General features: G+C 43.3%; 1 protein-coding gene across 2 annotated transcripts in view; it reads right to left on the reverse strand.

Moving 5' to 3' along the window:
• Positions 1–15145, reverse strand: part of TUBGCP6 (tubulin gamma complex component 6) — a 41003-nt gene that overhangs the window by 12287 nt on the left and 13571 nt on the right. For both annotated transcript variants that reach the window (XM_035126634.2, XM_035126633.2), the window contains exons 9-18: positions 15009–15100; positions 13238–13377; positions 11050–11199; positions 10060–10141; positions 9874–9962; positions 9618–9733; positions 8021–8159; positions 7794–7910; positions 1045–2284; positions 211–266 (exon numbers count right to left, since the gene is read on the reverse strand). In XM_035126634.2, coding sequence (XP_034982525.1) covers positions 211–266; positions 1045–2284; positions 7794–7910; positions 8021–8159; positions 9618–9733; positions 9874–9962; positions 10060–10141; positions 11050–11199; positions 13238–13377; positions 15009–15100 — 2221 coding nt within the window. The remainder of the gene's footprint in view (positions 1–210; positions 267–1044; positions 2285–7793; positions 7911–8020; positions 8160–9617; positions 9734–9873; positions 9963–10059; positions 10142–11049; positions 11200–13237; positions 13378–15008; positions 15101–15145) is intronic.

Consider the following 15145-nt stretch of genomic DNA (forward strand, 5'->3'; position numbering starts at 1 on the left):
TCAGAGGACACCTAGCCAATTAGCAAGTAAAGACAGTAATATTTTCTGCTTAAGATATAAATGAGTGAAGATAGGGAATAACATTGGGGAGAATTAAAATAATTCAAAGGAACATCGTGCCCACTATTTCAGTAATTTTACTTGAGTGTCACAATGAGATTCATCTACTTAAGAGTAGGGGGCTAGTAACTTAAGTTGCTGTTTCCTCACCTGTACATCCTGAGAAGGCGCTGTGGTGAGATCTTTGGCATCATCCATTAGGATTACTATATTAACCAAAAAAGAGGGGAATTATTACTGGAGGGAACTAAGAAACATGACAAATATATATATAAAAGCAGTGTGAAATGTACAGAGCCTCACAAAAGACACAAGCATTTCAAATACATGATTTAGTGTCCCACTCATGTTACTCAGCGCCAATATAGTAATTAAAAAAAACCTATTAGGCTTCTTTTTTTCATAATAGAATTTTGTCTTTTAATGGCGATGATCTCTTGCATTTTTGTGGATCTAGGTTTCCTTTGTAGAGAAAGCAGTATTTAGGAAACATGCACAGTTAATTCATTTCTGTTTTAAGTGCCCATTAAAATATAGTTAAAATAAAGTTTTTATTCAGTACAGTAGTACCTCGGTTGTCGAATGCCTTGCAATTCAAACATTTTGGCTCCCAAACACCGTAATCCCGGAAGTGAGTGTTCTGGTTTGCAAACATTATTTGGAACCCGAACATCTGATACGGCTTCCGATCTAGTACAGGAAGCTCCTGCAGCCAATCGGAAGCTGCGCCTTGGTTTTCAAACATTTCCAGACATCGAACAAACTTCAGAAACAGATTCCATTTGAAAACCAAGGTACGACTGTATAGCCTGACCACAAACCCACTAAGGCACCTGCCCAGATGTAAGCCCACTGACTTCCACTGAAGACAAAAGGATCCTAACTGGTTCGTCTCGGCCTGAATAGACTTCTATTTTAGGGCTCTTAATAATGGAGGGGGGGGGGGAAGTCTACCAAGTAATTTGTTCACTGATTGCCACTCACCCCCCTGTTCTTCTAGGCTTCTTTGTGGCTTTTCATCCACGTTATCACTCAACACACAATCAGAAGGCATCGACTCTTGTCCTGTATCATGCTCTTTGATTGTAGGGAATTCTCCGTTATACAGGAATGTCTGAACTGTAGAGTCAAATGCGGGGCCAGAGACGGCTTTAAGATGAGGTATCGGATCGCTAAAAGTTGAAGGAGTCCACTCTCCTATTTGAATACTTGACTGTGAGGCATGGCCAAAGATGCTCCATCGAGGCACGGAAGCCTCCGAATCAGAAACCATGCCTCCAATTTTAATGTGCGACTGAGAGGCATGCCCATGAATATTCCACCGAGGTCGAGAGGACACGACATCAGACGTATTTTCCCCAACTCTGATATTAGCGTCCGACGAGTGGCCATGGATGTTCCAGCGAGGTCTAGCCGGCTCTATATTTGACACATACTCGCCAATCTTAATATTGGCATCCGAAGCATGGCCGTGGATATTCCACCTCGGCCTTGAAGGCTCCACCTCAGAGGCATATTCTCCAACCTGAATATGAGCTGCAGAGACATGCCCGTGGATATTCCAGCGTGGGCGGCTAGGTTCGACCTCAGAGGCATACTGTCCAATTTTGATGTGAGCATCCGAGGAGTGGCCATGAGGGTTTGAATGCGGCTGGGAGGGTTCAGCGTCAGGTACGTATTCCCCAATTTTAATATTTGCATCAGATGCATGGCCGTGAATGTTCCAGCGAGGTGCCCTGTCCTCAACATCAAAGACGTTTTCTCCAACTGCAACATGGCTGTGTGAGACTGAAGGCCTGAGAACAGTATCAAAGTCATACCCGTCGTATTCGGAGACTTGGGTACCGGTTTCACCTTCTGCCGCACCTTTTGGCGCAGAACTGCTTTTATCTGTCTGACCGTGCAAGGAAAGATCTGAACTGATATTCTGCAGGGCTTCATCCAACAAGTTGGTCTCTTGGGGACTGGGGACAACAAATGTTTCTTCCTGAGGCTTTGGTAAAAAATCCTCAAAATCCAGACCAAGTTCAGATTCACTCTTTGGCAGAGTAACTGCTTGCTCCGTATGAAGTACCTGAGATGCAGTTTCTGTTTCTTTGGACTCTGAATAGTCATTAGACTGTATATCTGTGGGCTGCAGTAAGCCCAGGGATTTCACCAGTTGAGATTCTGTGTCTTTGCCGATGTCCACACCATCAGGACACTCGGGCTCTGCAGAAGTTAACTGAAAAGGAAAAAAGAAAGAAAATTAATTACTAGAACAGATATGCAACTCACTTATACAGCTGGGATATATTCACCTTAATTCTTTCATCCATAGTTTCTGAAACTACATTTTTATAGTTTTGTATAACTCTATTTTTTAACCGTTTTAGGGTATTATCTTCTTCACCAAACTTTTCATTATTTTTTTTTAAAAAAGATTTTTATTGATTTCAAACAAGACAGACACAAACAAAACATATAATATAACACTGTCCCTTCGTTTTCCCTCCACCCACCGGTCCACTTCTGCCACCAGTGGAACCCGTGTGCTTTAAGAATCAAAGGGGTCCAATTGAGAGTTGGGTTCAGCTTCCCCCCTCCCTCCTTCCCCCCATATCCCCCCCCTGCCACTGAGAGAACAGGGAGGAAGGAGTTATGGGGATTTGCATCCCCCAACTCTTTCATAATCATATTTGCTGACATAAAACACAGAAAAGAAAAGAAAAAGAGAAAAAGAAAATTGGGAAAAGTTGGAACTTCCCAGTTCTTATTATTTTAACATTTTAATTGCGACTCCCTCGATAGTCTTCCTCATGGTTTTCCTAAAAAAAAAATTCTGATTACTTGTGGCGAATTTTCCAACTCAGTTTCAAATCTTAATCTTATAGTAGTTAACTCAATCCTCCTCCTTTTCCATGCTGCCCTCCCACAGGTCCCCTCCTGCCACAAGAAGAGCCCGCAGGGCACAGCACTTCCAAGTTTCCTCCTCACCCATCTGGACACCCCCTGCCACTGAGTGTCTCAGAATAAGGAGAGGGGGGTAGGCAGCTTTCTGCCTAAACACCTCACTTAACTTATAAAAATTTACAATAACTTAAAAATTCTTTCCCAAGCCATTCTTATACTCCCTTAGGAAAACATAACTTTTTTCCCCTTTCTTTTTTACCTTCCATCTCCTCTCCCTAAGTCTTTTCCCCCCAATTGGTTCAGCAATTCCATTATCAGGCCAAGATTTCGAAAACCGTCTTTCGGAAACCAAAACAATACCTTTTAACTAAAATTTTTACCCCACACCCATTCTTTCCCAAATCCATCTCCAGATCTTTGCCCCCCCCTGCCCCTGTCCTTCCCATCCCTCAAAAATACCACTCCACATTTTAACCCCTCCAGGATTTTCAATTCCATTAGTCTTTAAGTTCCTTTGTCTCTCATCTTCTTGTTCTGCTTGTTTTTCTCCCTTTTGAAATCCATATTTTGCTTCATCCCAAACAAGTTTGTCATAGTCCAAATCCTCTTCAATGCTTTCATCCAGTTGTTTCTCCTCACACACAATCTCAGACTCGGCTGTCTCCAAATCTAAATTATCCTCTAAGTCCTGGACTTGGACTTCAGTCTCGACTGATGATAAATTGGGATGTTGCCGTTCCTTGTAAAAGTCTTCCCATGACAGCAAATAGCTCAGCACAGTCTCCTGGAAGGCTCGAGAAAGCTTTGTTTTCATACTTCTCGTAACCGCAGATAAACAGGGGGTAGGGAACAATGGATACTGGAAAATTCCTTTCTCAGACGATCGACTCCATTTTGGCTGTTCTTTTCCTTGGTTCTTAACTCAATCCCAAATCCGTTCTTATTTCCAATTTAAAAAGTTCTATCACGTTTTCAAGCAATTTTTTACTATTCACAACAATACAGTCAATCCACCCGGTCTTTAACAGTTTGACAGCTTTTGACAGCTGTCAAAGCGCTCTTCCCCTTAATTCCGCTGTACCTCAAGGGGGGGCCGGACTCGGGGGCTGAGATGGTTCCAAAAGAGTCTTTTTTTCCCTTTCGGGTCCACAACTCCAAATTCTTTCGTTGTTCGGCTTAGGTTTTTTTTTTTTAAAAAAACGCCTCCCAGTTTCCCATTAGGAAGAGACCGGCTTCCGTTTCTTTAAAGTCTCTCCTATTTTTCCAATCGGCAAATTTAAAGTCCAGATCAAAATTCCACTTACTTCTTTGGAAATCTTTGATTCAAATCGGAAGAATCCGCCGCTTGCCGGGTCAGGACTCGGAGCTTCGCTTCCCGGAGGTAAGATGTGGCCCAAAATGGCTCCCGCGGTTCAACCCCGCCAGCTCGCGATCGCTCTATTGATCTCTCGCGCGGCGGGGGATCCGCCAAACGGAGCAGCCGCTGGACGCCTAAGTCACCGGAACTCTCTATCCGGTGCTTTTACGGGGAGTCCGCTCGCTCTGCGGACTTCCCCCCCTCCGAGAAGCCAGGGACCTCGGCACGCGAAGTCCCTGCGTCCTTCTCACCGCCGCGACGAACCGGAAGTCCTTCTTCACCAAACTTTTCAAATGCTCCAGTAGCTACTTCAATCACTATGGAAACAGTTGACATTTGCTTGCATAACCAGCTGTATTGTTCAGATATTGGGTGAAAACAAAGACCTCCGTCTGAAACACTGGTGAAGCAATGCTGGTCGGAATAGACAACTCTAGATAAATGAATAGACTGGTGTGCTAGAAGAAAGCTTTCTACATTATTATTTTTTTAAATTGCACAATCCACCAGTGTAACACTTGCTCAAGAAAAAGAAGATAGGCATAGAAAACACATGGCTATTCTATACCTACTATTCACACTAACACGCAATATGGCCCAATTTAAAACCAGAATAACAGGCCACTTTATACCTTACAGGTATGATGGCAGTTCTACTGGGCTCTAAAACAGGCACCCCCAAACTCGGCCCTCCAGATGTTTTGGGACTACAATTCCCAACATCCCTTACCACTGGTCCTGTTAGCTAGGGATGCTGGGAGTTGTAGTCCCAAAACATCTGGAGGGCTGAGTTTGGGGCTCTAAAATGTGGGTCTTATTGTGCACACTGTGACATGCAGACAATCTTACGAAACACAGATCACAAAAAAGGAGGAAAGCAAAAAGAAAGGGAAGTTCTAGGAGTGCCCAGAAATGACTAAACGGTGATCCTTACCCATCCTGGCTAATAAAAGCGAGCCGAGAAGGGCTGGGTGATGGGCTCTGTGGGGTGGCCTTCCCAGACCCGCTGAAAAAAGGCGGTCATTAAACCACTTCTTAAAAAAAATATATCTTTAGACCCGGCCAATATGGCCAACTATTGCCCAGTCTCAAATCTTCCATTCTTGGGCAAGGTGATTGAGATTGCTGAACAACTCCAAGCACGCCTGGAGGATGCGGACAATTTGGATCCCATCCAATCGGGATTCAGGCCTCATCATGGGACTGAAACTGCCTTGGTCGTGCTGGTCGATGATCTCCAGCGGGCTAGGGACAAAGGTAAGAGCTGTTTCCTAGTTCTGCTGGATCTCTCAGCAGCTTTTAACACCATTGACCATAACATCTTTCTGGACCGTCTAGAGGGGCTGGGAGCTGGGGGCACTGTTATACAGTGGTTCCGCTCCTTCCTCCTGGGCCGTGTTCAGAAAGTGGTGGTGGTGGGGGGTCAGTGTTCAGACCCCTGAGCTCTCACTTGTGGGGTGCCTCAGGGTTCCATTCTCTCCCCCATGCTTTTTAATATCTATATGAAGCCACTGGGAGAGATCATCAGGGGGTTTGGGCTGGGTGTTCATCAGTATGCAGATGACACCCAGCTCTACCTCTCTTTTAAATTAGAACCAGCAAAGGTGATGAATGTCCTGTGTGAGTGCCTGGAGGCGGTTGGAGGATGGATGGCGGCTAACAGATTGAGGTTGAATCCTGACAGGTTAGAAGTACTGTTTTGGGGGGACAGGCAAGTGTGGGGGACTCCCTGGTCCTGAATGGGGTAACTGTGCCCCTGAAGGACCAGGCGCGCAGCCTGGGAGTCATTTTGGACTCACAGCTACCCATGGAGGCGCAGGTCAATTCTGTCTCCAGGGCAGCTGTCTACCAGCTCCATCTGGTACGCAGGCTGAGACCCTACCTGCCCGCGGACGGTCTCGCCAGAGTAGTGCATGCTCTAGTTATCTCCCGCTTGGACTACTGCAATGCGCTCTACGTGGGGCTACCTTTGAAGGTGACCCGGAAACTGCAATTCATCCAGAGTGCGGCAGCTAGACTGGTGACTGGGAGTGGCCGCTGGGATCACACAACACCGGTCCTGAGAGATCTGCATTGGCTCCCAGCACGTTTCTGAGCACAATTCAATGGTGCTGACCTTTAAAGCCTTAAACAGCCTCGGTCCTGTATCCCTGAAGAAGTGTTTCCACCCCCATCGTTCAGCCTGGACACTGAGATCCAGCGGCGAGGGCCTTATGGCGGTTCCCTCATTGCGAGAAGTGAGGTTACAGGGAACCAGACAGAGGGCCTTCTCGGCAGTGGCACCCGCCCTGTGGAACGCCCTCCCATCAGATGTCAAGGAAATAAGTAGCTATACTATTTTTAAAAGACATCTGAAGGCAGCCCTGTTTAGGGAAGTTTTTAATATTTAATGCTGTATTGTTTTTAACACTCGATTGGGAGCCGCCCAGAGTGGCTAGGGAAACTCAGCCAAATGGGCGAGGTATAAATAATAAATTATTATTATATCAAAACATCAATAAATCCGACACATATAGTACAAAATGCCAGAAGAACAGGGGGTGGCTAACCAGCAGTTCTCGAGGTGTTGCTGGACTACAACTCCCATCATCCCTCACCACTGGCTATGCAGGATGTTGCTGATGAGAATTGGAGTCCAACAACATCTGGAGGGTCATGTTAGCCACTCTTACTATAAAAGACAATGTTTTACTCAGCCACTTTTGGTATCCCTGGAAATATTAAGAGCCATGAAGAAAAGTGGAAAATAGAAGAAGGATATATGCAGCTAATAGTCCTATATAGCTGGAGTTGGAAGGAAATAGGATTAAAGCATGAGGAATAAGCCTCAGAGAGTATGGGAGATAAAATAACTCTTTACCGAAAGACCCAGAAATAGTGCAAAAAAAGGTACAGACTTTAAAAACTGTTTTTGAGATTATTCCTGCATATAAGACTACTTTTTAACCCAGGAAAATATTCTCGAAAGTCAGGGGTCTTATACGCTGGGTCATATTTCTTATACGGCGAGTATATCCCAAACTCTATATTTTAACTGGGAAAGTTGGGGGTCGTCTTATATACCCAGTCGTCTTGTACGCCGGAATATACGGTAATACTGCAGATGTCTCAAAAATGTTAATAATGGGACGCAAGTAAAACCATTTTATGAGAGCAATTTATATCAGCCTGTCTGAACAAAGAAAGAATTAAGAAAAGCATATATGAAAGAAATAGAGGAGTTAGAAAAGAAACATTAAAAGAACACAAGATTAAAATTTGACAGGCTTTTAAAAAAAATAAAAAATGGTAACAAATGGTACTAAAAAAAACCTAATGGTAACAAATACAGAGAAGATAGCTGAAGAATTTATTTAAATCATGAAACCTAAAGAAATGGGATACTTACGAATGAATGGAAGAATGGAAAAGTAGTCATTGCCACAGGTGAATCAAGAGGATAACAGAGTTTATGGAACAGGAGTTTTCTTAAAGGAACACCAACCTGAATGCCGGAATCTCTGACTGGCACACCTGCGGCAGAAGTCTGCTGGCACCACCCTTCCCCACTTATGTCTGCTTTCCTCCTATACTTTCCACCTGGAAGTTTCTCAAGCATGTCCTACACATCAAATGGAAAAGATCAAAGATTTATACATACCAATGCATACATAAATAACCACTGTCGACATGCTTTTAAAAAAGCAGCAGCAGCAGCAACATTTAAGCTACCTCAGTACGCTTTTGATCTTCCAACAGAAATTTGAGACGGGCCGTTTCCAATTTGTGCCTCTGAATTTTCCATAGGGCTTTTCTCTCTCTACGGGCTGCCTCTTCGGAGAGTTTGCTGTAGTGGTCAATCAACTCTTGCCTAAGTGAAAGTAAAGGTAGAATATAATAATAATAATAATAATAATAATAATAATAATAATAATAATAATAATGTAATTTATTATTTATACCCCCGCCCATCTGGTTTCCCCAGCCACTCTGGGCGGTTTCCAACCGAATATTAAAAGAGTACAGCATTAAACATTAAAAACTTCCCTAAACAGGGCCGCCTTCAGTTGTCTTCTAAAAGTAAAATAGTTGCTTATTTCCTTGACATCTGCTGGGAGGGCGTTCCACAGGACGGGTGCCACTCCCGAGAAGGCCCTCTGTCTGGTTCCCTGTAACCTCACTTCTCGCAATGAGGGAACTGCCAGAAGGCCCTCGGTGCTGCATCTCAGTGTCCGGGCTGAATGGTGGGGGTGGAGACGCTCCTTCAGGTATACAGGACTGAGGCCGTTTAGGACTTTAAAGGTCAACACCAACACTTTGAATTGTGCTCGGAAACGTACTGGGAGCCAGTGTAGATCTCTCAGGACCGGTGTTATGTGGTCCCGGCGGCCACTCCCAGTCACTAGTCTTAGCTGCCGCATTCTGGATTAATTGCAGTTTCCGGGTCACCTTCAAAGGTAGCCCCACGTAGAGCGCATTGCAGTAGTCCAAGCGGGAGAATAACTTCACCGCATAGTTTTACAGGATATTTACCATGATAAAGCAGAGTACAATAGGAAGGTGTTTAGATTACTTAGGCTACCATCCCTCCAGAGTAAAAATGTAGCTCACAACTCAAGATTTAGTGAGCTAGCAAGTCGGATAATTTATCAATGCATTATATAACATATTGAAGTTCCCAAGCAACCAATGCTCACTGGAAAAAAAATCTAAACCTAATTATAAATTAAACAGGCGAAAATTTGGAAGCTTTGTGTCTGTTGTCTTTTCAAATGATACACACACTGTAGTCAGATATTTGTGCAAACTTAATGCTGTTCTGTCACAGATCAAACACAAGAAATACATCTTAAAGATGTATAGGCTGGACACCTAATACCAATGGCTATAATGTACTCAAAGTTATACCATTTTTCATTCAGAACTAGCAGCACACAGGTGAATCCATAACAGGGCTGAGTGTAGACTAGCAGGGTGGCAGCTCTCAGCTGACTTCCACATTGCTGCTGCATTATGGTGGCATTATGGTGGCAGGCTCATCAGCAGAGCCAATAAAAGTCTATCTACACTCGCAAACGCCTTATTGCTCCAACTCTGCATTCTGACAAAGACAATGCAAAGACTCCTGGCACAGCACACACGGCAGCTAGGCTGGCAGGGCATAAGGGGGAGTTTGTAGCTTATTAGCAAAACCTTCTTCCATTCTGAAAGATGAGAAACTGGACTATCCATTTTCCAGCTTGGAAGCTATTTTTGTAAACATACAACTGTTTGGTACAAAATGTTGAACGTGCAATTTTAACAGCCTTCTTTCCTTCCACACTTTTACCTTGCCCTTTTCTCCAATTCCTCTTCCAAAGCCTTCAGTCTTCTTTCCCTCTCTCTCAGTTCCCGAGTATAACTGAAATCATCGTCAGTCTCCTCCTGTTTCAGAGCACGTCGGCGCTACATGAACATTTAAGAAAGCTTTAGAAACCACATTCCAAAAGCACACATTGTGCTCTGCATATTTTTATCCAAGCAAGTTCTATATAAAGCTTCTCTATCTCTTAACATTACTAGCAGAAAATGTGTGTTGCAAATACCTCTTTCTCTTTTTCAAATTGTTCTTTCAGTTTCTGAAACTGCTCACGCTTCTTTGCATCCAGTGCCATTTTCTCTGATATTTGTTGATCTGAAACATAAATTTAAGATGCGGCAGTGTTAAAAAGAAATAAAGAAAACAGTTGCTGAGAAAAACCAACTGGACTGCAAAGACACCTGTAACTTACCAGTAAAGGCTTTTAGGGCTTTGGTAGCTGTTTCTCGAGCGTGGGAAATTAGCTCCTGTTTTTCAATTTCCATGCGCAAGTCCTAGGAAGCAATTACACAGGATTTAATGTGGTTTTCAAGCATAACTCGGTTCAGTTCAACTTTATTAATAGTCCACTAACCCTCAATCATTTGGATTTCATACAGTGGGGGGAAATAAAAAACAAAAATACAGAAAGGTCAGTTATAAGCACAAGATTAAAAAAAAATACCCTAGCATCCATTCTGTAAAAGTTGCCTACAAACCTTTATAGCTGGAACACAAACTACAACCAATTCATTTATCTGATGGTTCAGGACCCATTAAAGGCTTACAAGCCAACTATTGGTGAGATGCAAAAGTATCATTTCTGCTATACAAACATATGATTAAAAATTGAGAAGCAGGTTCTCAAATGCATGTTTTGTTAAATGAAGGTTCTAGGTCATAAAAGATTGACGACTACTGGTGTAAAAAGGCTGTATTGGCACCTCTGAGAAGGGTATGATCAAAGAACAAACAAGTCTGGTTCTCTCACCTCTATTAAAAAATACACAACTCTTTACTGACACACAGAGACATACAATATTTGCATACGGAATGCCATTAAGTCTTCCTTCCAAAACAACTGACGGGAGAACATTGAAGTGAATGACTATAAATGCTTTCCTGTATTTGGGGACAAAACAACAACCCAAAGCATGTATTCAGGTGTGCAATTTCATGAAGAACAAGTTATCAGGCAAACAAGTTAAAGAAACTATCTTACCTATAAATGGGGGGTCATAACTGAAACAATTACAGTATTGTAATTTGATGGGTAAAAGAAAGCTTGGCTTTTCATTTGTCTGGCCTAAGATCTGCTGCACCGGTAGCACGCTAATGCCTATGCCAAGGCAGCATGCTTTCTCACTTGTCCCAGTGAAATTAATGAAACTTATTTTCAACATATACGGTTGAGTCTGTTTACCTTTTCCTCCTTACTGATGCTACTATAGCGTGCGATTCTCTCCATTCGGCCCACGTATACTGCACAATCTCTCTCAATCTCTCTCAATTCGTCAAGGGAGAAGATTACAGAAATCCGAGGAACGGGGATGTCAGACCAGCAGATGTAGTGCTGCAAAAGAGCGGCAGCAAACATCTGAAGAATGCAATCCAAGCTTTCATGCACTTTGAACTGCAAACCTATTGGTAGGGTCTCGTTCAGTCTTAAAAGTCTGTTGAGGACTGGGGGCGGGAATCCTCATGACCTGGGCCTGGAACAAATGTGCCCCCCCGGCCTCCCTAAATGGCCCTCAGGGATCTCCCCAGGCCACACCCCTTCCTGTCCAGGCTACATTCTCTCCCAGGGGTAGGCAACCTAAGGCCCGTGGGCCGGATGCAGCCCAATCGCCTTCTCAATCTGGCCCACGGACGGTCTGGGAAACACCAGTTTTTACATGAGTAGAATATGTGCTTTTATTTAAAATGCACCTCTGGGTTATTTGTGGGACATAGGAATTCGTTCATTTTTTTCTTCAAAATATAGTCCGGCCCACCACATGGTCTGAGGGACAGCCCACGGCTGAAAAAGGTTACTGACCCCTGCTCTCTCCTGTAGTTCTGTTGCCTGACCGACCAGAGAGATGTGTAGAAATGACCCTAGTCAAATATAAGAGTAAGACCTCTTGCTCCATGTGCCACTGGCATGGGTTCCCTGGAAGGGATTCTGGCCTTTGGGCTTAAAAGAGGTCCCCGCCCTTGTGACAGTATTTATTATATTATTCCATTAACTGCTGGGCTGTGTGACTATAGTGACCGTTTCTGATGTTCTTTGTGGAAAGTTTTATTGTGAAAACCTCCATGGCATATGCCATGTCATTTCTTTCAGATTGTTTCATTGTGAAAGGTTCATCCAGTGAGTTTTGATCAAACAAAAAGCAGCCAATCATGAGGTGAGAATTTTTAATTTACGTTCCATGATAATGTGATATGGAAGACAAGCAACATATTCATATGACAGAGCACAAGCACAGAATGATTTGTGGTAAAATAATAATAATCAAATCATAATTAAGCCTATGAAGAGATGCATGGAAAATGAGGGGAAAGCAAAGAATCCAGCTTTTTTAAAATTTAAATTAGCTGTCATTTAGTCTTCAATTTAAGAAACATTCCAAACTAAAATATTCCAGTAAATTGGGTGTGGGTGTAATTGGGTTGCTGTTTTTATTTTGATTACCATATATTCCGGCGTATAAGATGACTGGGCATATAAGACGACCCCCAACTTTTCCAGTTAAAATATAGAGTTTGGGATATACTTGCTGTATAAGAAATATGACCCGGCGTATAAGACGACCCCCGACTTTTGAGAAGATTTTCCTGGGTTAAAAAGTAGTCTTATACGCAGGAATATACAGTATATATATTGCAGTTTGTATGTTGATCTTTTCTGTGAACGGCCCTGAGACCTCCTGGTATAGGGCAGTATATAAATTCAATAAATAATAATAATAATTGCTTGATCTTGGCCAACAACAGAATAATCTCGGTAGAAAGGTCCTATAATACATTTGGATGGGGCAGTGGCTTACCGTCCAGGAGAAAGGAATTTCTATGTAAGAAATTAACCCAAAATATGGACGTGGAGCATGAATGTCATAGTTAGGGAAGGTGTTCTCAGCCAATCCGAGAGACTGCAAGGGGAGTCATAGTCTCTTCAGCTAAAACTGACTTCCCAAGGGTAAAGGTAAAGGTACCCCTGACCGTTAGGTCCAGTCTTGACCGACTCTGGGGTTGCGGCGCTCATCTCGCATTACTGGCCGAGGGAGCCGGCGTACAGCTTCCAGGTCATGTGGCCAGCATGACAAAGCCGCTTCTGGCAAACCAGAGCAGCACACGGAAAGGCCGTTTACCTTCCTGCTGTAGCGGTACCTATTTATCTGTTTGCACTTTGACCTACTTTCGAACTGCTAGGTGGGCAGGAGCTGGGACCGAACAATGGGAGCTCACCCCGTCGTGGGGATTCGAACTCCCGACCTTCTGATCAGCAAGCCCTAGGCTCAGTGGTTTAACCCACAGCGCCACCCGTGTCCCTTCCCAAGGGTATATGACTTCAAATCTACTTGAAAACAATGCTTCCTCCATGATTTTAAAGAGCAATGAGTACTTACCCTGGGACAACACAACTTTAGCAAGTTTATGGTTTTCCCACAAATGTAGACATCATTAGCAATATGTTTCAAAAACACAGGCACGCAGTCTTCTACTTCCTTGGAAATTAAAACGTATCCATGGGTCCAGTAGTGTTTGTCTAGAGATCCAAAAGGACAGAGAGGTCAGAAAGTGAGGCACATAAAGGGTACTTGGGTGTATTAAGTTTTTAATGCAACCAAAGTGCAACTCTTATCTATTTGTTGAACAGAACCGAGATGATTTACTTTGCAATCACTATTTCATTTCAAGCAAAACCCACAACATTGTCCAGATGGTGCACCTTGCGACTGGCATCAGGAATATGGCAATGCTAGTGTCATTGATGTCTAGTGTCTTGTGATTTTGTTAGCTGTATAACCTCTGCACGAGAATACATTGGTACCTTGGTTTAAGAACAGCTTAGTTTATGAGCAACTTGGATTAAGAACGCTGCAAACACGGAAGCAGGTGTTTTGGTTTGTGAACTTTGCCTTGGAAGCAGAAAATGTTCCGGTTCCTGTCTAGTGTGTTCCATTTGTCAATTGAGTCCCCCGCTGCTATGGGAAAGCACGCCTTGGTTTAATAATGCTTTGGTTTAAGAACGGACTTCCGGAACTGATTAAGTTTGTAAACCAAGGTACCACTGTATTTACTTAGCACTAGTTCTACAAAGGTTTTCTTTGCTTCTCTTTGTTCTTAAGTCCACAAGTCCACAAAATAAGAGTGCATGTGGTGAAAAGGGAAATAGGCACCATATACATATATGCTTTAAACAACACACAGAGAAACAGCTAAATTCACAAAGAAAAGAAAACAAACATGGCGTCACGTGTAAAGAAAGTTAATGCTATCTTCCAGGGAAACGGTAAGGGAATAAATCAATTGAAGTGGCAAACGGATGCGACTGGCATTGAGATCGGGTCAGTATAAAAGCAAAGATGAAAAAGGACAAACAACAGGAACACTTCTGCCGGACCGTCATTCTGCGCGTAATAAATGTTCTTTTTTTGCCTATTTATTTCCCTGCTGGCTTATTTCCTAGAGATACAAAGCCGGAGGTTTGATTGCTAAAATTCCCTTCCACAAGAGGTAGTGAAGGCCACCAATTTGGATGGCATTAGAAGAGGATTTAGCCTTAAACCTCCGTGAATTTGCCCATTAAGGGATACCGGCCACAATGGCAATGTTCTACCTCCGCTGTTGGAAGCAACATGACTCTGAATACCAGTTGATGGGAATCCTAGGGGGGCAGTGTTGTTGCACTCAGTTCCTGCTTGCAGGCTTCCCATGGGCATCTGGTTGGCCACTGCAGGAACAGAGTGCTGAACTAGATGGGCCCTTCACTCGATCCAGCAAGACTCCTCTTCTGCACCCCATGAACCAAAATTTTTGGGAAACAGTTAACACCGTATCATCTCCCATTAAGGGAGGACAGGAAGTAATGGTGCTAACACTTCATCAAAATTTGAAAAGAGAGAACGTGCTAAAAGTAATGTGGATTTGAACCATAACTTTTCCAGTTGTCTGGCAAAGGCCCTCAAGTCACTAGCCAGAGGAGAAAGCAAGGGAGCCACAGTGATCATGCCTGGATTCGAGGAAGGCAGGAAGCAAGCTAGAGTATCACAGGAGATGCCAGCTTCCAAAGCTTTCATTCCTGCCTTTCATCAGATGGTGGAGCCGTAACCCAACATAGCATTCCCTGCTAGCCAAAGGGAAATTTCAAAAGAAAACAATTCATTTGTAACGTACCTCTAAATCCAAGATAATCCTCATTCACTTGAATCATGAATTCGCCATACACGTCTCTGAATACACCGCTATAAACCCAATCATGTATAAACCTAAAGGCAAAAGGCTGAATGTTGAAAAAGGTATTTTACAAACAC

The sequence above is a fragment of the Zootoca vivipara genome, chromosome 10 (genome assembly GCF_963506605.1).
Source record: "Zootoca vivipara chromosome 10, rZooViv1.1, whole genome shotgun sequence".
In the NCBI taxonomy this organism is placed as follows: Eukaryota; Metazoa; Chordata; class Lepidosauria; order Squamata; family Lacertidae; genus Zootoca; species Zootoca vivipara.